This window comes from Rousettus aegyptiacus, unplaced genomic scaffold, assembly GCF_014176215.1.
Source record: "Rousettus aegyptiacus isolate mRouAeg1 unplaced genomic scaffold, mRouAeg1.p scaffold_m13_p_3, whole genome shotgun sequence".
Lineage (NCBI taxonomy): Eukaryota > Metazoa > Chordata > Mammalia > Chiroptera > Pteropodidae > Rousettus > Rousettus aegyptiacus.
Window position 1 is genome coordinate 167,917,980 of NW_023416306.1, and position 18,757 is coordinate 167,936,736.

Consider the following 18,757-nt stretch of genomic DNA (forward strand, 5'->3'; position numbering starts at 1 on the left):
CTGGGTGTGTCCCGGGTCTCGTTTCTCTTCCCGTGTCTAACCATCCATCATCTCTCCTGGGTCTCCCCGCCTCCGGTATCAGCCACCACCACCTCCCAATTCTTAATCTTCACTCTGAAACCAATGCCATCTTTCAAGAAGGCAAATACAATTCTCAGGAGGCTATGAACGAAAAAAAAAATAGTGTTTAGGAATCAAGGCTCGGGGACCAGGCGGACCTGGGTTCCAGGTCTGGTTTTGGCTCAGACTCTTTTATTTTCTCTGTGGCCTGGGGAATCGGGCTCATCCTTTCCAAGGCTACATTCACACCTGTAAACCGGGAATAACAACGGCATTTGCCTCGAAAGGGTGCGAATGGGGCTAGCGTACGGAGGAGGCTGGCACAGTGCTTGGCGCGGAGCTGCGCCCGCCGCGCGCGAGCTGCCGCGAGGACGAGGTGACCGACGGTGATGACGACGCTGGTGCCGGTGGCGGTGACGACGCCCGCGATGGAGATGCCGGTGCTGACGGGGCGATGGCTGAGCCGACGACCGCGCCCTCCAACGGGAGCCCCTTGGGCAGCGCTCCCCCTTCCCAGGATAAAGACTCGCCTCCGTAACGTAGTCTGCAGGACCCTTCGTGAGCTGCCCCCCCGTCTTGCCTCTTTCCTTCTCCCTACTTCCTGGCTCAGTCTCCACCCTCTGGCCGTACTGAGCACAAACGCCTGGACAGAGTCCAGACAGTCCAGTCCTCTTCCAGTGCCCACCCTTCCTACCCAAACTGCACCCATTACCGATGGCCCTGAGCTCAGACAAAGTTGCCCACACGCGCCCCAGGGAGCTAGCTCACTCATCTAAGAGGCTTTGTTCATAGACGTGAGCATGACTCAAGAAAGTTTTCAGTCCAGAGAGAAGCCACCTGGCCGGAAATCTGAGCAGAGCTCTCAGCAGGTAGAAACAAGCTGGGAGAGCCTCCTTCCCACCTCCCCTCATCCCAGCCAGGCCCGTGGACTCCTTGGACCCAGCAAGCTGCAATGGGGAGAGGCCTGGGTGGACCTCTGGTGGACTAGGACCGAGGAATGGACCCAGCTCCCGAGCCTGCCCTGGCTGGAGCCAGTGAGGGCCTGGTGCAGAGGTGTGAACTGAATGCGGGTGACCCAGTGGGAACTAACTAGCCATGACAGCTACCGTCGATTTACGAAGCCACTTGAGTGTAGTCTCTATGATTCGGAGGGTGAAGTCTCTACTTGTCACCCCAGCGACGTGCTCCCCTGTCTCCCTGTTACTCAGTCCCTGAGCCATCGCAGACCCTCACGCGGCTCTGGCCTGGCCCCAAGCCCCCAGAGGATGCGGGGGGTCAGGGATGAGCAAGTGGGTCGTGGTTTAGCAATAGCAGTGACTGAGTGACTGACAGTTCAGCGGTGGGTTTGTGGCTTCTTGGCTGAGGTCAAGGGGCCCGACGGTTTGTCTCACTCCCTGAGCGGTTGTAGACTCAGCCTCACGGCCACCGGGTGGCCAGGTGCTTGCATGGTCACGGTTAGCGGTGCGAAACAAAGGCCCCAGAGGGGAAGGAGCGAAGGCCACAGGGCTCCTCGGAAGGGAAGGGCGTTCTGGAAGCCCGCCTCTTCTGGGCGAGTCTGAGCCTCCACAGAGGGATGCGGATCCTGTCAAGAGGAAGCCCTGGAGGTGCCTTCCTGCCTGAGTCTGGGCTGTTTCCGCCCCAGCAAACGCACTCTGCCCTTCCCAGGCCCCCCGAGTGCCTGCCGCCTGCAGAACCGCCTCGGGGTGACGCCTAACGCTGACGTTTCTCTAAATAACCACTTCATTGCGATAGAATTCACATGCCGAGCAGTCCATCCGTTCCAGGGGCTTTTGGTGTGTCCACAGAGCTGTGTGGCCGCCACCGCCGCCTGCTCCAGAGCACACGCCTCACCCCAGAACGAAGTCCCACGGCCATCACTGCCCATTCCTCCTGCACCCCGGCCTCCGGTAGCCACGGACCCTCCTGCCTCTACGCACGCCTGCTCAGGGCATCGCGTTATAGATGGCGTCGGACAGTGTGTGTCTTTCGGGGCCTGGCTTCTCGCACCGTCCTTATACTGCGACGTAATATTTAACTGTCGCGGGGAGAGCTTCGGAGGCCAGGCCCGGGGTCCCCGCCATGTCGCTTCCTCGCCGCGTGATCTCGGTCAACCACTTTACTCCCCCCGCCCCCCGCCCCGCGGCTCTGGCCTCAGTCTCCTCATCTGTAAAATGGGCAGGTCGTACAGTAGGCTCGCCTCGCTCGCCCAGGGCCAGCGACTCGGGAGAGGGGCTTTGTGAAGCGCGAAGGGCGGGGCCGCCCGGGCTGGGAGCCAGGTCCCTGTTTCACCGCCTGGCTCTGCCGCCTCCTGGCGGCGGGGACTCGGACGAGGTCGGTGAACTTCTCCCGGCGGCTGGTGTTTTGCCTATAAAAGCAGGATCCAGGCGTCCTGAAAATGAGGTGGGATAAAGGTGTTCCCCTGGGTAGGATAGTGTCCCCCCGACTCCCCCACATGGTACCTCAGAAGGTGGTTCCTTATCGGCGAATAGGGTCTTTGCAGAAGTAAAGTTAAGATGAGGTCACACTGGATGAGACGGGCCCTAAGTCCAAGGACTGGGGTCCTCTTAAGAGGAGGCGAGGTCGCACAGAGACACAGGAGGCAGAGGCCGGGCGACCCTTCTAGAGACGGGGAACGCCAAGCCCGGAGCCACCAGGAACCAGGACAGGGGCCCGGAGGGGGCTCCGGGGGAGCCGGCCGGGCCCACGCCTCGCGTGCGGACCCCTGGGCTCCTGAGCCGTGAGAGGACAAACACCTGCTGCCTCAAGCCGCCCCGTCCGGTCCGCAGCGCTTGGCTGCAGCGGCCCCGGGGGACGGAGCCGGGCGCTTTCGCGGCTCCCAGGTGTTTGCACAGTTTTCGGGGCACGAGCGACTGCGCGATCCCCCCTCACCATCCACACTCCCTTTCCCCCAACAGGGGGCAGAGCGACTCGGATGCTTTTTCAGGTCCCCGAGAACTAGAGATACCAGTCGGTGAGAGAAGACTTTCTAAGAAAGGGTAGAATACACTCTCTGACAGAATTTTAGAGATTTTTTTTTTTCAAAAGGAGGGTGCTGAGGCCTTTCTGAAGCCCACGTAGCATGCTGGGGGGCCGCGTCAGGCCCCCCGAGTGTGCACCACGGGCCTGATGGTGCTGGGTTAAACAGCCCATCTCTGCTGCCTCGGGACCAGGGCGGCCCAGTTTCTCTCCTCCTTCCTCAAGCTCAAACGCCGGGCTGAATCGGGGAGTGTCAGACGAGGTTAAGCAGTGGCCCAGGACCCGGCTCCTGGCCGCCAGACGGCCCGGCCCACCGCCCACCTCTGTGGGAGGTTGTTTATAGAGAGCTCAAGACGGGGCTCCAGGGCTCCTCCGGATGCCTTCCTCCCCGCTGAGTCACCCGCACGGCCCACTCAGCGGGCCCACAGCGCCCGCCTGATTCCCCCGCAGACCCTGGCCAAGACGGGGGATGGCCGTGCAGCCGCTCCTTGTGCAACAGCAAAGCCACAAAACCATGACGGCTACCGCCGGCCGCTGGCCGAGGGCCGAGGGCCGAGGGCCGGCTTTACCACCGCGTCGCCCACGTTACGAATCAGGAAACCGAGGCTCCGCGAGGTGGTACAGAAAACGGCCCAAGTTCATGGTTACGGAGCTGGAATTTACATCCCGGTGAGGTGGCTCTGTGGCCCAGACCAGACCACCGCAACTTCCAGACCTGGGCCTAGCTTTGGAATCAGATTTTTTTTCAAACATTACCTGACCACCTGGCGGAAGACAAAGCAATGAGACATCCTGACCACGGAATGACCTTTTAGGGTCAGGTGACCCCTCACCCTCACGCTCTATCATTGAGAACTGGGATCTCCCCTCCGCGCCCAACCCCACCAGGTGCCCAATGTCTTTCTCTTCACGTCAGTCCTGGCTTCATTTTCTTCTAGCTCTGTAGGGAGCGCCTTCCAATTTTTAAGCTGTTTTGGTGTCATTATTTACTTTGTAGAGTTTCCCAAAGTTTCTAAAAAAAAAAAAATGCTTCTTTTAAAGAAAGAAAAGAAACGACGGCTCCCACACGGCGAAATGTAACCACTGCACCTCCCTCGCGGGCCTCGCCTCGTACAGACACATGTTAAAGGCGCTGAGAAGTCCTGCAGGAAAGAGGCCCGCTCCCCTGCGCTTTGTCTAACCCCGAGTCTCCCGGCCTTGCTTGGCGCCGACCTGTTTTTCACGGGCTGCCTCTCCAAGACCGCCAGGCCCAGCACCTTCTTCTCTGCCCGAAGCTGACATGTGAAGTTCCTCAGTCTTCGGCACTAAACCCTCTTCTCATGTCTCTATGTGGTTGGTCCCTCTGACGAGTCCCAGCCAGGAGCATCACTCTTCCCGTCTGTGACGGTTAGTTGTGTGTGTCGGTTTGGCTGGGCTCCACTGCCCAGTTATTCAATCAAACGGAAATCTAGGTGTTGCTGGGAAGGTCTTCCTCCGCGTCCTCCGCTCCTCAGGCACGCCAAGCCACGGCAGCCTCAGGACCTTTGCCGACGCCCTTCCCTCTGTCTGCATTGAGCTCCTCCTCCATGATCAGCTCCTTCTCACACGCCAGATGCTCCCTCTGCCTCCTGGCCGCCCCGAGTGCGAATCCTCACACCTGCTCTGTTCCTTCATAGAACTCGCCGCAAGTGCATTTACACGTGGTTTTCTCTGTTTGATGGTCAGACCCTGTCACATCTCTGTAGCCTCCACGAGGGCCGGGACAGTCAAGGGTGACCCCAAGGCTTTCAGAAAAGGTGAAAATTATCTTCAGTGTTCTCGGCGGCCCTGTGCCCAGAGTTTCACGGCTCACAGGAGCACTGCTGATCCCGGAAGCAGCATGATTTACATTAAAGTCAAATGCCCATGGCACCAGCTCCAGCTGGAAACTACTAGTTTTTAAGGAAAACTAATTTTGCTCCATGCCCCATGTACACACGGGCCAGTTCGGCATCTAGGCTGACTGAAAAATGCAGAGGGTTTCCATATGGCATTTTTTGGCAGATTATACAGAGAAAGACCGTAAAACTGGGGGAAGTTAGATCCACACACATATTCATGTTGTCCAATAAAAGTCTGGATAACATGAGATTGTCACATCAGCTCTCAGAGAAGGCAGAGCCCGCTCCCGGGTGAGGGTACTGAGGGGCGGGGTGTTCCCGGGACGGCCCCTGCCCCCGGCTCTCTGCCCGGCTACCTCCCTGTCTCGGTCCTCGGGCCCTTGAGAACACCTGGCTTTGGGCCGGAACTGTTGAATTCTCTTTTCTGCGCCAAGCCGACGGCCTTTGGGGGCGCCCTGTGCGGGGCTCATAGGAAGAACGTGTGAGCGGGGACGAGGGCTGGGCCCGGGCTGTCCGATCGCGAGTTCCGACCGGGCCCCCCTTGCACAACACGCTCGCACGTGTGTGTGTCTGCAGCACGCACACTGGCTCTGCCACCTACGACAGTTTCTCGGCTTGCGTTCGCAACTCCTAGCCATCCCTCAAAACCCAGCTCAGATATTCCCGTACCGTGAATTCCTAACGGAATCTAATCCTTTTGTCCTCCCTGCTCAGACACAGCCTTCCGTTTCACCACGATAGTCGCTGTATGTCTGCCTCTCTGTGTCCCCAGCCAGACCAGAAGCTCCTCGAGAGGAAGACAGGACTATAGAGGGCTTCGCTCATCTCTGTCCCCGTCCCCAGGAGCCCACGCAGGACCTGGCGCCCACGAAAGCTTTGGGTCCTGTGTGTCGATATCGAGGCAAACTATCGATATTCTTATATGTAAATAAATCGGGTTATGAATTAAGTCGACAAATATCTACTGAGTGTGTCAGCCCTGATGGAGGATTGCGCATCTGACATGAATCAGAAGAGATGGGCCCCTTGCCCCGTGAGATCGGGTTCTGGTGCGGAGGCAGGAAGTGAAAACTAAAGGATGAGTGCATCCAGGCCGTGCCGCGGGCTGTGCCGCACGTCGAAGCCTGCGCGGGGCCGCGCGGTTATTCAGGGAAGGGCTGTCTGATAAGGGGGGGTTGCGGGGCCCAGGAGGGGCCGAGGCAGCAAGCACGTGGCTCTCCGTGGGAAGGGTGTTCCAGGCAGAGGGGCGGCCGGTGCAAAGGCCCTGAGGTGGGACGGGGCCTGGCATGCTCGGAACAGAGCAGGGAGGCCAGAGGAGCAGCGGGGAAGGCGAGGGCAACGCTCAGAGAGGCGGCAGGGCCAGGCGTGTGTCCTCGCGGCCACGGGCAGATCCGCGTGTCTTCTCGTGCTGAGTGCAGTGCCGTGGAGGCCTTCGAGCAAGGACACGTGATCTGACATGGGCTTCAGAACACAGGAACACAGGCGACCATCCATTACAGGTCCCTTCCCAGGGCCGCCCAGAGCAGATTGCGAGTGTGCGTCAGGCCCCGAGCTCCCTTAAGAGGAGGGTCTGCTGAGCCCCGCTGCCCAGGTGAGAAAGCCTCCCTCTCCCAAAGCAAGGCTAACACAGAGACAGAGTTTGACGTGGATTTTTTACTCTCTGCTGATCTGTGGAACCCCTGATACTTTTTCTGCCGAGTGGCCAGTGACCAGAGCCCTTCTCTTTAGTCTAAGCGGCCACCGACCCAGGCCAGGGCAGTGCCCGCAGCTGCCTGAATGCCCAAGACACTGCCAAGTCGGCACCTGCCATCCTGTGGACTTGCAGGTAAAGTTTGCGCTCTGTTAAACCCACCTTTAGGACTTTATTTTCACCCCCTTTACAGCTTGGCACCTCCCCCTCACCCTACGCATTCCCACCCCCTTCGCGGGGCACGCCGCGTACTCTCTACGGTGGAGTTTGCACACTTGGCTGCAAGTGTTTGCTTGCTCGCCTGCCTCGTGCACTAGAGCGTGAGCAGCCCCGAGGGTGGACGCCGAGCCTCCTCCTCTGGCCCCGGGCACCCGGCACTCACCTGGCACCCCACAGGTCCTCCCCACGTGTTCGCAGGACGGAGACGAACACTCAGACCTGCGCTCGTGGAGGAGCCGAGGGTTCCAGTGGGACGCGCACGGTGGGTGGGCGGGCCGTAAGCAGGGGGACAGAAACGGGGAGGCCGTTTCTAGCAAACACGAGAAGGCGCAGCCAGAGGCCCTCGGAGCCCATGAGCAGACGGCCCAGAGCGAAGCGTGGCTCCCGGTGGGACAGCGGGGCCCAGGAGGAGTCTGTGAACTCCGAAGGATCGTCCCTGTGACGTGACAACACCCAAGAGCTTCTGGAATGTTGACCTAGCGCGAGGGACAGACTGAAGGAAGAAAATCGGTAAGCGCGGAGACAGGTGGGGAGCCCTCTGCCGGCGACTTACTGGCTGAGTGAGTGTCTGGGACCTTGGGCAGGAAGGAAGCTGTGCACAGAGGCACAGGGAGCAAGCTGGGCCCCCCGGAATGCGGCCTGTGATCCCGACGAAGCCGCCCACCCTGGTCCTTCCCTCCGTGCACAGGCGCAGACGAGGGCAGATCCCACGCGCGGCCAGGACGAGCAGGAGTCCGGAAGACGGTCGGCGCCCGGGTGTTATTTGTAGGATGCGCTGAATGGAATATTCTAGAGTCTTCCGCCTTGAACGTCCTGCTGGATGTGGCTAGAAAGGAGCGGGGGTCCATGACGAGGCAGCTGGAGAAGAGGAAAGGGACTCTGGACGTCACTGTGGGGTCTCTGCCCCGTGCGTCCCCAGTTTCTCCAATTCCAGCCCACCTTTTCTTGAGTACTCATCGAGCATAGTCCGGGTCCGCCCCTGCCTGGGGAGATCCGGCTGCCCAGAGCCCCCTGCCTTAGCACTAGGGACTGTCAGGGAGCAGTCGGCCTGTCCCGCCCAGCGGGCCACGCCGGCCTCTGTTTCTGCATGGCAGCCCCGGGGCCTCCCCCAGTGGCCCCTGGTGCCTTACGATCGTCTCTGTGCCGTCGTGACCTCCTCCCATGCTTTCCCCCAAGTCCCCAGCGCCCAAGAGACTCGTCGAATTCGGTCCCCACCAGACGTCCCTTCTCACTCGGCCTCGTCCCATCTTCTCCACGTTTCAGGGATCTGCCGTCCCTCCCTAGACTCGGGGTTCCCTCGCTCTGCCCTCAGCCCATAGAATGCAGACTCCCCCGGACCAACGTCTGCCTCCCATTTCCCATTCCGCTGAGCAGCAGTGGGAATATCCATTTTCTTAATCCTCCACATCGTTTTCCAATCCTCCCACGGGCCAGACCCCCACGGCCTTGGCAAGGCTGCCACGACGTCATTTCCCGAAACCCAGCTTACTCAGCCATCGCCAGTGGCATGCGGGGCTCCGACGGTCCCGGCCACGTGGGCCTGCCTCGCTCACTCCGCTTCTCCTCAGTCTGTCCTCCCCAAGAGGCAAACAGAGCATGGGGCCGGGCACCCCACCTCCTGGCACAGCTGGTCTTGGGCTCTCCTGGGAGGGAATGTGTGCTGGGCGGGAGGTCCTCTACCAACGGGCTGCGGCAAACCCACGCCGAAGGGAGAAAAGCCAACCAGCCGCTTTCTGCGGAGGGCAGGGCCAGGGGTCTGGCTGGCTGTCGAGACCTGGCTCTACAGCACTAGTTAGGAAGGACTGGGGTTTGGAAACTTTCTCCGGCTAAAATCCTCCCCCGAAACGATGGCAGGCTCTTACCTAACATCTGCGTGACTAAGAAGTCCCAGACCTCTCCTGGTTTGAAGGGATCTTCCCCAAAGATAAGTTCCAGCTTCCTCTTTAAATTGCACATCTGCTACTGAGCCTCGAAGGATTATTATTATTTTTTTTTCCTGCTTCCACAATTTTAAGATGTTGGGAAAAGGAAAAAAAAACTGCTAAATGATTGAAGCATGCAATTTGAGGCATTGAGTCACGGAAAAGGGAAAACGATGAGAAGGCCAGATTCTAAGGACGAAAGGGGACGTTTTCTGCTCCGCATGTGTTACGTTCGCGGTGACGCCAGGGGGTGTGAATGGAGCACCCAGGAAGCTGGGCTAGGGCGCGGGGCGGCCGGAGGGCCTGCGATTCGGGGCTTCGTTTTTTCCGGAAGCCCTGGTGTAGAGACGTGTGTTCTCTTGGGGGCTTGAAATCTCGTCCTATGTAGGAGCAGAGATAGAAGGTCAGCAGGATTCAGGGCAAGGGCCTCGAGGCCCCACGCCCAGGGAAAGCCAGAAACGTGTCTCGGTCTGGCCACGAGATCTCGGGGAGTTCACTGTGACAGATGCGGGCTGAGGTCTGACGTGCCTGCCAACTGCCAGGGAGGATCAGGAAAAAGTACCTCCGACCTTACTCAGCTCCGGCCGTGGCATGAGTCAGCTGTTCCCTGGCTCTCTGTTTAACGGGTCCTCACTGACGGATTCTTGGCCGTGCACCCTTCATGACCGAAGTTTGGAAGGGGGTGTTCGAGTCAGCTCCCACGAAAGCCGCTCCGGAACCGCAGGCAGTCGGGACCCCACTGCCCACGGGCAAAGTCACGGCTCTATGTCCGCTCGTGGGGACTCAGCGATGCCCAGAGGTGGTGTGGAGTGTTTCTTACTTTTTTGTTGTTAAATCTTTTTTTTTTTTAAGTTTAAATTTTTTTTTCATTTACACTGACATATAATATATATCAATTTCAGGTGTACGACATAGCGATGAGACATTTACGTACCTTCCGAGGTGATTACCCGATGAGGTCAGTACCGTACAGCGTTCCTACAATATTATCGACTGTATTCTCTGTGCCAAAATGTGTTTTGAGGGCATGTTGGCCGGTGGACCCGTCTTGGGCCAGAGGGCGGGCCTGCCCAGATGTCATCGAGGTGAGGAGGAAGACCATGGCCGGACAATCTCTGGCCAGCCCCGAAGCTTTCCTTTCAAAACTGCAGCTTGCTTCCTCACCGGAAAGACTCACTTTTTAGACAATCCCTCTGATGACATCATCAGAGCAGAGGTTATGTAAGTTAAGGTGCCACATTTCACAGCACTTCTCAGAACAGAAAACACCTCCCAAGGCCGCTCTCGCCGTCCGACAACCCCGCCGAAGTTGTGAGCTCCTTCGTCTTCAATCTGAGTAAGTAAACGACCATCGTTCTTTTCTGTTTCGAGCGTCACATAAGAGGACGAGCCGTGTCTCCTTAAAAAGCAAAAACGAAAAAAAAAAGTTCTTCCTTTTACAACTAAACATTGGCAGAGTTCTCTGCTTTCTGGAAGTGTGGTTTTTTAATAATGGAATTCTAAATTGATTTAAGAGGCTTGTGTTCCCTGCCTACTTTGGGTTGTAGTTGTTTTTGCCAGAAAAGAGGGAGGAGGGAGGGGGTTTGGAACAGCTCGTGAAGGTCCCAGCGGCTATTTCTGCCCAGCTCGTAGGGACGCGTTAGATGTTGGATGCGGCCATCGGAGCTCTGCGTGGATTCTGACCACTTACGACCTACAGGTTTGATTCGTGAAAATCAAAGTGGTCCCCCCGGAATCACGTACAAAATTTCCTACGGCCAGCTACTGCTTGGGCTTGAAAATAAGATGTTATCGTGTGGCTGGGTGGACATTCGTTAATATCCGTGTCTGTATTTCAAATGCCTTTATCGTCGCCTCACTGTTGACACTGGAATTAATTTGAAGAAGGCTAATTTATTGAAGAAGGTCACACTATCTCCTGAGTACCACACGCCAATGTTAAAAATGTGAAGAACTCAGAAAATATCACATAGAAATTACAGAATGGTCATCTCTAAAAGACTTGCCCAATGGCATCGCTGCGTTTTTCAAATATTATGACTGATAGAAATAGCTGCTATTTATTGAGCATCTCCTACGTGCCAGGCAAATATCGGAGCTAAAATTAAGAACCGGCGGAGGAAGATTTCTCCTCTCTGGCCAACTTCGTGTAAACACAGGCAGCAGCCGGTAAGGAAAACCGCTTTACGAACGAGTCTGGCTGGAGCAGGCACGGCGGGTCCTGCGGGAGGCAGGGCAGCATCTGCCGCCCGGTCAGATTCCCGCCGACGTCAGGGGTCCCTGCCAGCGGCCAGGCGGCAGTCCCTGATTTCCCGGGCGGGGCGAAGCCTTGCCCACTGAATTCGTTTCCTGTGGCTGCTGTGATAAATTAGCACAAACTCGGTGGCTTAAAATGGCAGGAATTTATTATGTTACAGTTCTGGAGGTCGGAAGTCCAAAGTCGGTGGCAGTGGCATTGGCAGCGTTGTGTTTCCTCTGCAGGGTTTGGGGGAGAATCTGCGTCTCGCTTTTGTGAGCTTCTAGAGGCCGCCCGTGTTCCTTGGCTCGCGGCCCCTTCCTCCATCTGCAAAGCCAGTGGCGTAGAATCCTCTGATCTCTCTGACTCTGACCCTCCCGCCTTCCTCTTCTACTCAAAAATAAAACCACCTTCATTCCTGGTGACATTAAATTCACTTCCATAGTCCAGGATCACCTCCTCGTCTCAAGATCCTAACTGAATCAAATCCGGAGAGTTCCTTTTGCCATGTCAGATGACATATTTACAGGTCCTAGGGACTAGAACATAGATGTGTTTGGGGGCCATTATTCTGCTGATCTTTCGGCCCCGTACCCCAGGCCCATGGCCCACCCCTTGGTCTGGTGGTGCCTGGGCAGTGCCTGCTTCTCACTGACCTGTGGTCTCTCGGGATGACGCAGGAGCCAGGGCCCCTCCACTGACCCCGAGAGCTGTCCTTTCCTGCCCAGGCACCCACACTTCAGAGGGGATGAGGACTAACCCCACCCCCACCCCCCAGCATGTTCAAGGATACCTGGAGAAGGAAAGGGAGGGAAGCAAAGGGGGCCGCGTGCGTGGACGCGCTCAGCCTCCCCGCTTCCAGACCCTTCTCAGACTCCAGGGCCGGAGACAACTGAGAATCCCCCGGCCAAGCGCCAAGGCCCCTGGGAACCCCGCCTCCAGAATTCTGTGCTGGGTCCCAGGTCCTCCCTGGACTGTTCCGTGGCCCAGGAAGAGCAGAGAAGGGTCTCACAGCACTTCCCAATCTCACGTCCCCCATGGAGGAGAGGTTGTGTCCCCTCAGAGGGACCAGGACACGGCATCATCATCGCCACGGCTCAGTCATTGTCATCCCTGTGGTCATCCTTAAAGCCTTGGGTTCGACGCTTCGCCACCTAAGAGGCATTCCACCTACATGATCTCTTTCCAGCCTCACGACAACTCTTTGCCACAGCCACCTCATTTCCCGCTTTACGGAGGAGGAAACTGAGGCTCAGAGAAGTTACTTGACCTCCCCGGAATCACAGCTGGTGACTGCGGGACCCGCGCCCAGGTTCCCCGATTCCAGGCCCACTCTCTGTGTAGTCACAGCACGCTGGGTCAAAGAGGCCAGGACTCCGAGCTGGACAGGGCAGAAAGGCCATGGACAAACGGCCTGGCTCATGGCCACGTGCACTTGGGCAGGTCATTTTCACTTTTTCTTACCTCGGTTTGTTCATCTGTGCGAAGGCAATGGGTGTTTTAAGAAAGAGAATGGGAACAATTACATCGATACTGCTGCAGATTAGGGAACATAGTGACGTTTAGTCTAGAGAATGTTTTTAATTTTCAGTCCCGTAGCCAGCAATTTGGTAAGCAAAATATCTGCTTTTTTGTTATCTTTGCAAACGTTTCTTTGGGGCACGAGTTACAGGGTAGTTTTGGTCAAAAAATTGTTTTCAAAAAAATTTTTGTCTTTAAAAATATATACATGGCCATGTATATTAAAGCAAAATAAAACCTTTTCTTTATGTTGATTAACTGAACATTGAAAAATAACAAAGCAAAATAATTGTCCTAGGTACACACCCAGGCGCCATGCTTAGTTTCTTAGACTTGTGCCTGACTCTGATATGTCACTGGTAGCTCCCAAAGAAGGCATTTTTCTTTCAGTGTGGTCTTACTATTCTCAATTGTTTTATGTAATTGCTGAAATCTTTTTCTTCAAATTTTATGGTTAATAAATGTAAATTAACACCCTCTATGGATGGACCTTCTCTTGGACCAAAATATATTTAATTAAGAAAACTTTCAACTAATAGGACATTAGTTGTAATTTAAAAATAAAAATATGTGTATTTAAAAAAGGAAAGAAAGAAAATGTTCTTTCTGCAGGAGTTGAGGTACCTGATCAAGCTCTGAGGCCATCTGAAAGTCCAGTTCTTTGCACATGGAATTATGTAAATATTTCAGCCCAGATACGTTCTCGGGTGCTGCCTTTAGCTTCAGCTCAGAGTTTCTTTAATAAATATTCAGACCAGATCAAACTCTTTAAATAAGTTGAAGCTATTTATAATTTTTTAATGTTTTGTCAATTTAGATGCTGCAAATCATAGACTTTCTCAATTTTATCTCTTTTCTGTGCAGAATATGAATTTATCCAATTTTTAAAAATTTCCCTACAAATTAAAATATTCTAAAGCTCATTATAAAATTTTATCATAGAATTTTAACATTAAATCTTGTGTTCCAATTTGAGCTCTTAACGCTTAATTTGATCATTTGCTTCCTTGCTCTTTTAGCAAAACAATTTTAATTATTTTCTACATAAAAGGCTTGTTTTCAATAATTATAATCTGCTAAAAGCTTTAAAAGTTGATGTTTTGGTACTCCAGCTGTTGTTCCAAACCTTGATTAAAGGTTTCCAATTGATTTGGAACGAAATTCAGCAATTTAGAGATCTGCCGTAACAAATAGCTTTTAATAACATTTTAGGGCACTTAGACTCAGTCCACTGATAGGCAGTGGAGAAAGAATACTCATACTAAAGTTGATTTTTTTTTTTTCAAATTTATCAACTTCTCATAAAGAGTCTGTAGTTCATTAACTCTGTTTGTAAACTTTGTAAATCTTTTCAACTACCACCTCCGTTTCAATTGGTAGACTATTGAAACTTACTTACGTGCAATTACAAATTGTACCTATTTGAAGCAATTTCTGTTCATCAGTCTCTTATTTTAGTAAGGACATCATTGCCACTATGACACTATGCCCACCAAAGCGTGTGTGTTTATCATCACAAAACACAGCACCTTTATTTCCAATGTGAACAATTCAAACTGCAATCAGAACAACAGTCCCAAAAAGCCCACTTATTGTTCCGCTTGGGCAGAACGAATCTGGGAAGGCTTTGCTTTGATTCCATGAACGGGATGAAAGATTTGACTCACGATTGGCATCGACTGACTTTCCAGGTTGCAGAATCTGAGGATACCGGTACCAAATTGGCACGTTTCACTGTCTGTACCGTTTCTATGGAGCTGACACATAGTCAGCCAACACTTCCATTGTCGTATGATGAATTGCAACTAAAAAGGAGCCGAATTAACTTAACAGCTAGTCCGTTGATCTAAGTGTAAAGTCATGGTTTGCAGAGTGACAATAGCAGCACCCTCTGCCACCGCGTGGGTGAAATCGATGTACAAGGGCGTGATCTTTCGAAATGGTTAACTTCTCAAGTAGCAGCCTCGCGTCTTTTCACATGCTAGGTGGAGTTGCTGTGGCCATAGCGATCCAAATGTCAACAAACACTTCGTGCGAGTTACGCACTCATCAACTTCTTTGAGAAATGGGAGTCTGGGGCTTGAACGTTCATTAAACATTCATTTTTTTTTTTTTTTTAGCTCCTCGCTGCCAGAAGGAAGGGCTCATTGCAAAATTTTAAAGTATTGCCAAATAACAAAATTAATAGTTGTGGATTTATGCCCCGCAGTAAATTAAAAAAACAAGACTACCCCACCGCCCAGAACGCTAAATGCCGCAAACGCTTCGCAGCCATCTAACCCATAATTTCCCGTTTCCCACTGCCCCGTCCACTGGCGGCCCAGCAGCTTGTCTCGTCTCTTCCTGCCCTCTCCCGTGGGGGTTTCACCCCGTCCTGTGGCTTTAAACACGTTCTACACGATTACAGCTCCCAATTACATACCATCATCTCAGACCTGGGCTCTGAACGCCGGTCTTGTATATCCAGTCACCCACTGGACATCCCCACTCGACGTCCAACAGACACCTCAGCCTTAACACGTCCAAAAGTCGGCTCCCAACCTTCACTCAGAAAAGCCCGCTCCACCCTCACTCTGCCATCTCCACTACAGTCGATGGCAGCTTCAGATTTCCAAGCGCTCCGGCTAGAAACCTGGGCATCGCCCAATTCCTCCGTTCTGATTCGACTGAAAATCACGATGCGACTACCTCCAAAACACATCTAGAACCCGATCGCGTCTCCCCATCGCCCCTGCTGACACGTTTGCTCAGCAGGTTTGTCGTTGCTGGCTCTCTCCTAGAAGCACTGGAGGACGGGGGGTTTGCCTTATCTGATTCACTCCTGTGTCCCAAACACCTAGAGCAGTGCCTGGCACAGAGTAGGTGCTTCGTGGATGCTTGTTCAGTGGATAAATGAACGGAGGAGCCTGTGCATTATACCCCAATGTGGGTGGCACAGCGTGTGAGTGACAGACAGAGTGTCACAGATAGAAGGCCATCACGTCCTGCCCAGATGAGGAAAGCCCGGCTCTGAGACATAAAGCGACTCGCCCAAGGTCGATAGCCAAAAACTGTCTTCTAAGATTGGTTTTCTCTGATGCAATATCTTGCACTGGTGCTGTGAGGCTTTGCTCGACCCAAGGAGGCCCAAGCGTCACTAGTAATAAGAATAGGGAACATCTAGCAAGTGCTTATGAAGAGTCGGAGCCATTTTAAGCACTTGGTGTAAATGAACTCATCCAGGTGGGGGAAGGATTTTTAGGTGTGGAGCCCCAGAAATCCCACAGGGCAGGCAGTGGCTCGCTGTGTGTATGGGATTGTGTGGGTCTCCTGGGTTGGCCATGGCCACCTTTGCTGACAGGTACCCACAAATTCACAAGTACGGGATGCGCCCCCTTCTCTCCGTGGATCACAGACGGCCGGGGCGACGTGGTCCGTTTCCTTCCTGCTGCGGCCCTCTCTCACCGAAACAGCGTGGGCACGAGGGAGGAAGGCTAGCAGCTGTGTGACCTTGAGTGTGGCCTTCAGGGCCAGAGCAAGCTGAGGTCCACAGCCGGGTGCCATCGCTCACCAGCTAGGTCCCCTTGGACGAGTCACTAACTTTTGAGCCTGAACGCATCTACCAAGTGGGGACGAAATGTGCGGCAGGGTAGCAGAGAGAGGAGCACTGGCTCCGGAGTAGGGCTGCCTGGGTCCGGACCCAGGCTCTGCGACTGACCCGCTGTGTGACCACGGACCAGTGGCTCAGCCTCTCTGTGATCCATTTCCTGTGAGTTACAGAGAGGGGACAATGGGCCTCCTTCACAGGGCTGTCGGGAAGATTAAATGAGAAAATACTTCAATGTAAAACTCTTTGAATGGTGCCTGGTACATAGAGATCATGTAATAAATGTTTGTTAAACTGTTAAAAATAATAACACGATCGTTAATGAGACTGATGAGCACTGTCCAGTGCTTCCTCGACGCCAGGCAACCATGCTTCCTAGATCCCGTCGCCAGTCTTTGCCACAGCCCCATAAAAGGGATACGATTAGCTACAACTTCCAAAAAGAAAAAAGAAGAAGAGTCAGTAGGTCTAAGTGGCCCACAGCAAGTGGTCGTGCCAGGATTTGGACTCCGGTTTCGAAGCCCAGGTCCCTTCCTCCGTGCCAGGACTTTCCCTCCAAGGGGACAGACGGCCACCCCGTCTCTGTCGCGACCACTCAGCTCTGCTGCTGTAACACCAAAGCAGCCGATGCCCACGTCGATGGTCGTGGCCGTGTGCCCAGGAAACGCTGCTTTCCAGAACCGCACGCCGCTTAGATCTGGCCCATGGGCCTCCCGTGTAATGCTGCCTGCTGTTCGTTGCAGGTCGCCGTGGATGGCATCCCAGACCTTCCTGGACTTCCAGCCCTCCAACCAGAGCCAGCTCTCACCTCCGAATGCCACGTCCTGCGACACCACCCAGGAAGCCTGGGACCTGCTGCACAGGGTGCTGCCGGTGTTCATCGTGGCCGTCTGCTTCTGCGGCCTGCTGGGGAACCTCTTCGTGCTGTCCGTCCTCCTGCTGCCCCGGCGGCGTCTCAGCGTGGCAGAGATCTACCTGGCCAACCTGGCGGCTTCCGATCTGGTCTTCGTCTTGGGCTTGCCCTTCTGGGCGGAGAACATCTGGAACCAATTCAGCTGGCCTTTCGGAGGCCTCCTCTGCCGCGCCGTCAACGGGGTCATAAAGGCCAATTTATTCGTCAGTATCTTCCTGGTGGTGGCCATCAGCCAGGACCGCTACTGCGTGCTGGTGCATCCCATGGCCAGCCGGAGGCGGCGGCGGCGGCGGCTGACCCAGGCCACCTGCGTGCTCATCTGGGTCTTGGGCGGCCTCCTGAGTGTCCCCACATTCGTGCTCCGCTCGGTCGAAGCCGTTCCGGAGCTGAACGTCTCCGCCTGCGTGCTCCTGTTCCCGCACGAGGCCTGGCACTTCGTGAGGATCGTGGAGCTGAACGTGCTGGGCTTCCTCCTGCCGCTGGGCGCGATCGTCTTCTTCAACTACCACATCCTGGCCTCCCTGCGAGGGCGGACGGCGGTCAGGAGGACGAGCTGCGGGGGCCCCGGAGACGGCAAGACCACGGCGCTGATCCTCACGCTCGTGGCCGCCTTCCTGGTCTGCTGGGCCCCCTACCACTTCTTTGCCTTTCTGGAATTCCTGCTGAAGGTGCGGGTCATCCAAAGTTGCTTCTGGGACAACCTCACAGACCTGGGCCTCCAGTGGGCCAACTTCTTTGCTTTCATCAACAGCTGCCTGAATCCAGTGATCTATGTCTTTGTGGGCCGGCTTTTCAGGACCAAGGCGTGGGAACTTTATAAACAGTGTGTCCCTAGAAGTCTTCCTCCAATATCCTCCTCGCATAGAAAAGAAATCCTCCAACTTTTCTGGCAGAATTAAAACAGCGGTGAGCCAAGAAGCTTAGCTTCCTTATCGATTATTTCTGACATAATAGTACTATCGTAGGTGGCTGACTAAGGCCCTCAAGATAACCGGGACGTAGTCCCTGGAGACCATAAATGTTTTTATGGCGAAGGGGACTTTGTAGATGCGTCTAAAGACTTTGAGATGCAAAGATGGTCCTGGATTATCTGAACGGGCCCAGTGTAATCACAGAGGTCCTCGGAAAACAGAAACAGAGGCGTCAGAGTCAGAGAAGGCAGTATGACACCTGAAGCAGGGGCTGCAAGCCAAGGGCCACGGGCGCCCTCTAGGGGCTGCCAAAGGCAAGGAAATGGGTTCTCCCGGGATCCTCTAGAAGGAGCCAGCCCTGCTGACGTCCTGACTTCAGCCCCGTGAGACCGATTCTGGATGTGTGGCCTCCAGAAACAAAAGACAATAAATCTTTGCTGTTCGAAGTCACCAAGCCTGTGGTCATTTGTTCCAGCAGCGACAGGAAACTAACACGAGTTTCTTGCTGCATTTCCACTTGCCCGTCCAAAATTTCCTAGGCTAACTGCTAGGAAGACAGACGATAGAGCTAGAGAGCCTATCCACGAGGAACGTACACAGATCTAAGGAATTAAAGTATTTAAAACGGAAGTGAGAAACCTCACGGTCACCGAGAGGGAAAGGGGGAGGGTTTACTCCACGGTTTCCAGGATGGACGTTAGGAGGGGAGCAAACCATGAGCTGAGCGGGATCCAGACACGTGGAGAGAGGGGGGAAGGGCCGAGAGAGGCGTGACCGGGACACACGGGCAGAAAGACGTGGGCCGCACACGCAGGGCATGTATCAAGTCTCTGCCTCAGCGCGCCTCTTGCGACCAGGGGCTGA

The 18,757-nt window shown here is 54.7% G+C and overlaps 1 protein-coding gene across 6 annotated transcripts in view; it reads left to right on the plus strand.

The window, feature by feature from the left end:
• The window catches only part of BDKRB1 (bradykinin receptor B1), a 43,459-nt gene extending 25,294 nt beyond the window's left edge, over positions 1–18,165 (plus strand). For 3 of the 6 annotated variants that reach the window (XM_036217636.1, XM_036217635.1, XM_016159859.2), the window contains exons 2-3: positions 9,629–9,684; positions 16,813–18,165. In XM_036217636.1, coding sequence (XP_036073529.1) covers positions 9,644–9,684; positions 16,813–17,881 — 1,110 coding nt within the window. In that variant the 5' untranslated portion in view covers positions 9,629–9,643 and the 3' untranslated portion in view covers positions 17,882–18,165. Of the gene's footprint in view, positions 1–6,468; positions 6,721–9,042; positions 9,526–9,628; positions 9,685–9,901; positions 10,063–16,812 lie in introns of those variants that run through there. The other 3 variants (XM_036217637.1, XM_016159865.2, XM_016159866.2) reach the window with 3 other exon arrangements.
• Positions 18,166–18,757: the final 592 nt, after the last annotated feature.